Below are 8,897 nucleotides of genomic sequence, written 5' to 3'. Positions count from 1 at the left end.
AAAAGTAAAGCAATAAAAAAGAAGCAATAAAGGGTAAACAAAATAAGCACAATAAAGTAAATGATGTATACGGTTGGATAGTAACCGGAAGTGTGTCATTCCAAAACACTACAAATAGACTTCGTCACTCTATAAGCTTACTTGACTGTTGATCTTTATACAGCCATTTATCATTTGTCAGTTCAGATAATATATTCCGTATTTTAGTGAAACAGTCTGATAACTGAGGAGCTCTGTTCTGTTCCCATTTGGCTGCAATACAGTGCAGGATTCTCCTAAACACAAAGAAAAAGTCCTTTGATACAGATCCCAACCTGTTCAGTGCTGACCCAGGAACAAGAAAGAAAACAACAACAACAACAACAACAATGTATACAGAGTACATCCTCTGAGATGCACAAGTATAATAGATACAAAAAGTAGAGCATGGATTTACAATATCCCATCTTTATAATGGTTGGATGTTGCCCTCCCAGATACCTCAAGTATCTTGTTGGCAAACACGTCTCCTCTATAATCTGCTGGGACAGAGATTGTATCGCATTTCTACCTTTCTTCACATTAAATTCTGAAGGCTGGGAGGGGGGGGGAGGGAATGCCAAGGCCTGTATGAATGAATTGTGAATTGAACTGTGAATTAGTTCCTTCTTGGAAGATCCTTCTTGGAAGGGGTGAACTGGAACGTTTTTAAAATGAACATCCCAAGCACTGCAGCTGCTGTTTTAGTGTAGGAAAAAAGAACAGCTCCAGGAATTGAGATTTCCTGAAATCCCCTCCAGCTAACTTGGGACACTTCTGCATATGAGGAACTTCTTCCTCTTACCATGTGCCATCATCCCATGAACAGATTTGTTAAAACAGTTTTGCAGACTTTTGTAGCCTGTTTCATTAGGTAGCAGAAGAAAGTACAGAGAGTACATTACAGACCTTTCTCTTCACCTGTTTCCAGTCAAAGACTCCATCCAGTTTCTGGTATCATTCATCACATCCGTTGTTTCATAATGTAACCCAGGGTGAGGAACTCAAGTCTATGGGCTCTATATCTGACCCTTAGGTCTAAGCTAACCCCCTTCCATAAACCATCTCTCTGAGAGGCATATATAGCGTGTGCCATGAATATAGTGCTTTTTCTGGTCCTCTGTCCTTGTTCTTTTGATCTTTTGGCCCATAGAGACCTCTTTTGCTTCCATTTGCTCCTGTATTGGCGACTGCATGAAAAACTGTAACAGTGGTCCCCAGCCTTTTTTCAGCTGGGAACTTATTTACTCAACTCTTTGTTGTGTTTATGCTACCTGTTATTGGCATGGATGCACTGAGAAACCCAAATTATGTGGAAGTCTACTGAGGATGCAAAGTGTTTTGTGATTCACCTATGAATATATGCTGCTATAACATTATTTGACAATGACTTGGGAAGCCATAGACTAGGCATGTGTAAGTGGGGGGGGGGGGATAGTTAATCTATTCCTTGTCTTTATTAAACTTATTCAAGATAGTGAAAACACAAGCAGACTCTGAAGTCTCTCTCCAAACTGAAAGAATAAAAAAGAGGTGAGTATTATACAAATCTGCAGTTGGTTGCATGTGGAATACAGTGTATGTTTCTGGTCAGAAAAGGGTGACTTCAAAAGGTTTAAGAACATCTCCTATGAGGAAAGGCTAAAGCATCTGAATTTTCAGTGTGTGTGTATATATATATATATATATATATATATATATATATGCTTTCGTAGATTTTCACGGGTACAGGAATGCAGGTTTTGGTGTCCTCGGGTGTCTTCCCGTGTAAAAGTTTATATATATATATATATATATATTTGCTTTCGTAGATTTTCACGGGTACAGGAATGCAGGTTTTGGTGTCCTCGGGTGTCTTCCCGTGTAAAAGTTGGGGTGTCTAGGCGACGTTTCGACGAGGTCTCACTCGTCATCTTCAGGCTGGTGCTTTCGGCTTCTTGTTACTGGAACAGAGCAGGATCTCAGTGTTTGAGTTCCTATAAATACTGTTGAGGAGGTGTGGTGTATAGCCTCCAATGTTCTGGGTAGAGAGGAGGTTCCCAGGCTAGTGTGCCTTTTCTTCTTTTGTTCCTTAATTACTTGAGGGATATCTTGAGTGATTTCTTGAGTGATTTCCTGAATCCCACTTAGGTGGGTCATTAGGTGTGGATTAGTTGCTAAAGCCTTCGTGTCTTGAACTCTTGAACTTTGTGAAGAGTTTTTCTGAGAAGATGGCTGTACTGCACTTGGTTGTGCTCTGGCTTGGCTTCGTGTATAGGGGCGAGCTGTGGTTTTGTGGCCTGTGCCAGCCAGATCTGTGTAGGGATTGCAGGGGGGTGCAGCATCCGGAGGTGCCACCCTGGTTTGGCTACTGGATGGTGTCTGTAATTTATCTGTGGAGAGGGTCTGGGTTTGGGTCTGGTGTGGTTGATTGGTGATGGCGTTCTGTGTGCCTCTGGATCTGGTGTCAGGTTTTGTGGGGAGGGCTAATTTCCAGATGTCTGGCAAGCGGGATGTGTCGTCACGCTTGTTCATGTTGTGAGGGTGTTTCTCTATCTCGATGGCTTCCATGATTATTCTCTTGTGGTGATGTTCCATGTTAAAGAGCAATTTGGAATCTGCAAAATTAATTTCGTGTCCTGTTTCTTTCATGTGTTGGAAAAGAGAGGAAGTTTTTTCTTCTTTTTTGACGGCATTCTTGTGTTCTGCGATACGTGCATTTATTCGTCTGTTTGTTTGTCCAATGTACGTGGCTGGGCAGACTTTGCAGGGTATTTCATAGACCCCTTGGTTTTCCAACTGAATTTTATCCTTGGGGTTTCTGAGGATATTGGCTATTTTTTGGTTGGTGCAAAAGGCTGTTTTGATATTGTGTTTATGGAGGATTTTGCTAATTTTATCTGTAGTGCCCTTGATATAAGGAAGGAGGGCTATGCCATTGTTTTCTTCTGTGTCTTGGTTTTTGGGGGGTGTTTCTTTTTGGATTAGCTTCGTAACCCTGTTTTGCTGGTATCCATTGGCAATTAACACATTTGAGAGATTCTGTAACTCAGTTGTCAAGTGGTCTTCGTCAGCCAGGCGTTTGGTTCTGGAGATGAGAGTCTTGGCTACGGAGTTTATTTGTGCAGGGTGGTGGTGTGATTGTGCATGTAAGTAGCGGTTGGTGTGTGTTTTTTTCCGGTAGATAGTGTGTCCTAGGGAGCCATCAGGTTTTTTGTAGATTAGGACGTCAAGGAAGGGAAGTTGGTTGTTGGCTTCTATTTCCATAGTGAATTGTATTTTGGGGTGTAGGCTGTTGAGATGTGTGAGGAAGCTATCCAGTTTTTCCTTCCCGTGTGGCCAAATTACAAAGGTGTCGTCAACATATCTGAGCCAAAGTTTGGGTTTGTGTTCTGACTTGTCTAAAGCATTGGTTTCAAAGTGTTCCATGTACAGGTTAGCGATGACCGGTGAGAGGGGTGATCCCATAGGTGCTCCTTCTATCTGTTTGTATCTTTGTCCATTGTGGATGAAGTACGTGTTGGTTAGGCAGTGGTTGGTCAGGTCCAAGATGTATTCGGGGGGATTGTATTTGTTTTGAATGGCTGTCAAGGCTTCATTAATGGGCACTTGTGTGAAGAGAGATACAACATCGAAGCTCACAAGTAGGTCATTGGGTTGTAGGTTTTGCTTCTTTATTGTTTCTATGAACTGGAAGGAGTTTGGAACGTGTGAAGAGATGGATTCTGCATAGGGCTGAAGTTGCTTGGCGAGAAATTTAGCGAGATTTTGTAGAGGTGAGCCTATGGAGCTGACTATTGGTCTGAGTGGTGTTCCTTCTTTGTGTATCTTGGGGAGGCCGTAGAGTTAATGAAGCCTTGACAGCCATTCAAAACAAATACAATCCCCCCGAATACATCTTGGACCTGACCAACCACTGCCTAACCAACACGTACTTCATCCACAATGGACAAAGATACAAACAGATAGAAGGAGCACCTATGGGATCACCCCTCTCACCGGTCATCGCTAACCTGTACATGGAACACTTTGAAACCAATGCTTTAGACAAGTCAGAACACAAACCCAAACTTTGGCTCAGATATGTTGACGACACCTTTGTAATTTGGCCACACGGGAAGGAAAAACTGGATAGCTTCCTCACACATCTCAACAGCCTACACCCCAAAATACAATTCACTATGGAAATAGAAGCCAACAACCAACTTCCCTTCCTTGACGTCCTAATCTACAAAAAACCTGATGGCTCCCTAGGACACACTATCTACCGGAAAAAAACACACACCAACCGCTACTTACATGCACAATCACACCACCACCCTGCACAAATAAACTCCGTAGCCAAGACTCTCATCTCCAGAACCAAACGCCTGGCTGACGAAGACCACTTGACAACTGAGTTACAGAATCTCTCAAATGTGTTAATTGCCAATGGATACCAGCAAAACAGGGTTACGAAGCTAATCCAAAAAGAAACACCCCCCAAAAACCAAGACACAGAAGAAAACAATGGCATAGCCCTCCTTCCTTATATCAAGGGCACTACAGATAAAATTAGCAAAATCCTCCATAAACACAATATCAAAACAGCCTTTTGCACCAACCAAAAAATAGCCAATATCCTCAGAAACCCCAAGGATAAAATTCAGTTGGAAAACCAAGGGGTCTATGAAATACCCTGCAAAGTCTGCCCAGCCACGTACATTGGACAAACAAACAGACGAATAAATGCACGTATCGCAGAACACAAGAATGCCGTCAAAAAAGAAGAAAAAACTTCCTCTCTTTTCCAACACATGAAAGAAACAGGACACGAAATTAATTTTGCAGATTCCAAATTGCTCTTTAACATGGAACATCACCACAAGAGAATAATCATGGAAGCCATCGAGATAGAGAAACACCCTCACAACATGAACAAGCGTGACGACACATCCCGCTTGCCAGACATCTGGAAATTAGCCCTCCCCACAAAACCTGACACCAGATCCAGAGGCACACAGAACGCCATCACCAATCAACCACACCAGACCCAAACCCAGACCCTCTCCACAGATAAATTACAGACACCATCCAGTAGCCAAACCAGGGTGGCACCTCCGGATGCTGCACCCCCCTGCAATCCCTACACAGATCTGGCTGGCACAGGCCACAAAACCACAGCTCGCCCCTATACACGAAGCCAAGCCAGAGCACAACCAAGTGCAGTACAGCCATCTTCTCAGAAAAACTCTTCACAAAGTTCAAGAGTTCAAGACACGAAGGCTTTAGCAACTAATCCACACCTAATGACCCACCTAAGTGGGATTCAGGAAATCACTCAAGAAATCACTCAAGATATCCCTCAAGTAATTAAGGAACAAAAGAAGAAAAGGCACACTAGCCTGGGAACCTCCTCTCTACCCAGAACATTGGAGGCTATACACCACACCTCCTCAACAGTATTTATAGGAACTCAAACACTGAGATCCTGCTCTGTTCCAGTAACAAGAAGCCGAAAGCACCAGCCTGAAGATGACGAGTGAGACCTCGTCGAAACGTCGCCTAGACACCCCAACTTTTACACGGGAAGACACCCGAGGACACCAAAACCTGCATATATATATATATATATATATATATATATATATGACAACTAAAATGTATATATATATATATATATATGACAACTAAAATGAATTTGAGAGATTTATCAGATGGGTGGTGCTGTGGGTTAAACCACAGAGCCTCGGACTTGCCAATCAGAAGGTCGGCGGTTCGAATCCCCGCAACAGGGTGAGCTCCCATTGCTCGGTCCCAGCTCCTGCCAACCTAGCAGTTCGAAAGCACGTCAAAAGTGCAAGTAGATAAATAGGTACTGCTCCGGCAGGAAGGTAAATGGCGTTTCCGTGTGCTGCTCTGGTTCACCAGAAGCGGCTTTGTCATGCTGGCCACATGACCCGGAAGCTGTCTGCGGACAAACGCCGGCTCCCTCGGCCTATAGAGTGAGATGAGCGCACAACCCCAGAGTCATCCGCGACTGGACTTAACGGTCAGGGGTACCTTTACCTTTACCTTACATGGCGTAGAAAGTCTATCATCAATCAATCAATCATCTCCCTTTCCAACACCATAAATTAGGAGAAAAGGAGCAGTCTCCAAATGAGATTGACTGGCAGTAGACTGAGGGCAGACAAAAAATTTCATGTGACACACAAATTTGTTATGGCGTTCACTGCCATAAGAAGTGATGGGTTAAGGCATGGCTAGACAATGAGGTACCGTCCAGACAGGGCTTTGTTCAGCCGGAACTCATCAAAACTCAGTTCCAACCTGGTACGTAGTAGTGATGTCACTGCCGTGAGACCTGGTGACTGCACCATGAACACACACCACTCCTTTGCACCAGCCCCTCCAGTCTTCCTGGCTAAATGTAGAGTCCCAGTTTTGGAAGCAGGTTGCCAGTGAATGCAGCAGTAGAGGAAGGCCATTGCTTCCACGACCCAGGTATTCTTACTGGAAACATACAGTCAACTCCTGTGCTGTGAGGAACAGACAGAGCTTGGGCTGCATCTACTCCTCCTTTGGCCTCCTCTCTCTGCAAAATGAGGATAATACTAATGTGCCTTAAAAGGCTGCAGTAAGGATTACTGGGATAAATGGGATGTGAAGTGCTCTGACCATCTGAAGTTTGTTCTATAAATGCAAAGGGTTGTCATTATAAACAAAATCTGCATGCCATCGAGTTGCTTTTTGTGTTAGTTATTCTGCCTCCAAAGGAAATGATCGGCAAGGTCATCCAGAAGGCAAAAATAAAATGAAATAACTGAAGCTAATGCAAATACACCATGAGTGCCACACAAAGGAGGAGAGCGCGCAAAGTACACTTTATGAACTCGATCCTCCCCCTTTCTTTTTAGTCTATTGAACATTTACTCCAGCTTTAGTCCCTGTTTGAATTAGTGGCCCATTTCTCATTGGCTTCAAAGGTCCTGGATCAAGCCTCTAATGGTTGCTTTTGAGTTCATGTACGCCTCTGTGAAGCCACAGCCACTTTCAGCAGCCAGGCTCGACAACAAACCTAAGTTGGAAGGGAGGGGGGGGGGTTTACAGAAAAGAGGTAATGGCAAGATCCTCTGTGGGGAGGCTTCCCTTCAGAGATTGCTAGTCACAATTCAGTCAGTCAGACAATAGGCCACAAGGTCGAGAAAAACAGGTACCGGTGGAACCTCTGAGCTCCAATTCCTTGCAGCTGGATTCCCTTCCCTTTGCTTACAGCTTCTACGGCTCATATTCCAGCTTCTCTGCAGATGACAGAAGGGCATGGTCATCATCGCTCCCCCCCCCCCACGCACTGCTTTTTGTCATTATGCTGGTGCTGAAGTGTCACTTAAAACACACCAGAATGAATACAGCCGAAGTAGAGCTGTAGGTCAGTTCCACCAGGTTTCAACTAGAACAAGAACAAGGCCATGTTGGTTCTTTCCTCATTCTCCTGTAAAGTGTTGAGAAATGGGGTTCTATCTAGTGTGGTGTAGTGGTAAGAGAGCTAGGCTAGGGCTGAGGAGCTCACCACTCAGCCACGATGCTCACTGTGGTCCCCTCATTGTATTCCTGACTAACCTTCAACCAACCAACCTTCAAGCAGCCACTGTAGTGTATCTCCAAAGTTATGAGGATGAAATGTGGCGAGGGTGAGGACAACAATGTACACCACTTTGGCCTCCCTGGAGGGAAGGCAGGATATAATAATATATATCTGGTAGACTTGAGAAGAGCATATTTTCCTGTCTGAAAGGAAAGACGATTTATTCACTGTCAAATATGACTTGCCCTTCTTTTGCCCATTGTAGACATAACCCATACAGAGGTAGAAGGACTCCACCAAAGGGGGAGCTATATTTCCACTTTACACAAGCAAAATGAGACTTATGCAATGCACCTTTCTGAGTACACCATTTGCGGTATGAATCAGAGAAGAGCCTTGTTTTAAAACCATAATTTGTAAAACCTTGTTTTGCAAAGTGATGTCAAGAGCAGGGGAAAAAACGCCTGCTAATTCTGAACTGAAATCTATTCTTCTGAGAAACATTTTATGTTAATTTCTTGATACAAATGCCCCGGGTCTCCTTTAAATAACATTTGAATACTCTTTTAATAACGTTGAGAGTTAACCACAGATTGAAATGTAGTTGATCTCACAGGCAAATTTAAATAAAAATGGCATTCTGCTGACACAAGTGTATTAGGAAGAAAACCTATGTAAAGGAGCCGTTAACCCAGATCTATTGTGGGGTATATTATATATTGTCTGACATACTTTCATAACAGCAAGCAGAAGTATCCCATCCTTTAGACTCTGGTAATGTGCCTTATTGTTAAATTCAATAGGAAAAGCTATTCATACGGTGGTATGATTGAAAAGAAAATTGAACACTTTTGATGTTATAAATGTGTCTATTACAGCATGTGCACACAAATTTTCCATGGAAATTATTGTGAAAGTAGTGATTCTCCTAGAAAAATGCATTAGTGTTGACATGTTCAATTTTATCTGCATCAGAATATAAATACCTTTTAACTGTGGCAGAATTGTTTGGAATGTACATACTGTAAGTTGGTTGTCTAGCTATCCAAAACATGTATCTTCCTTTAGTCTAATTGTGTTCTTTTTCATTTCAGGAATGCAGACATTGTAAACGGGTTCTTGAAGTTGCAATACGTTTTAGATTTATGTTGTTACACATTATCTTTTTAAAAAAGTTTTAAACAAAATGCCACTGATATGACATAGGCAAAAGGTTTATTTCACTGTAAGCCTGAGATGGTTTACTATCATACATTAACAGTACTAAACTTGAGCCAAGATATACAAAAGTGGATTACATATGCATATAGGTCTTCTTATGAGTAACGAGTTG

General features: G+C 42.8%; 1 protein-coding gene across 1 annotated transcript; it reads left to right on the top strand.

The window, feature by feature from the left end:
• Positions 1-2,410: 2,410 nt before the first annotated feature.
• On the top strand, positions 2,411-8,675 carry LOC310678344 (uncharacterized protein; the record flags this gene model as incomplete). Its single annotated transcript, XM_083442233.1, has 4 exons — positions 2,411-2,463; positions 3,835-5,238; positions 7,830-7,940; positions 8,659-8,675. The coding sequence occupies exons 2-4, from the start codon at positions 3,978-3,980 to the stop codon at positions 8,673-8,675; spliced, it is 1,389 nt and encodes a 462-aa protein (XP_083298359.1). The 5' UTR covers positions 2,411-2,463; positions 3,835-3,977.
• Positions 8,676-8,897: the final 222 nt, after the last annotated feature.

Source organism: Podarcis tiliguerta (genome assembly GCF_965153285.1).
Source record: "Podarcis tiliguerta genome assembly, chromosome: 1".
Lineage (NCBI taxonomy): Eukaryota > Metazoa > Chordata > Lepidosauria > Squamata > Lacertidae > Podarcis > Podarcis tiliguerta.
The sequence above is the reverse complement of the archived record's forward strand: the minus strand, read 5'-3'. Positions and strand labels throughout refer to the sequence as shown.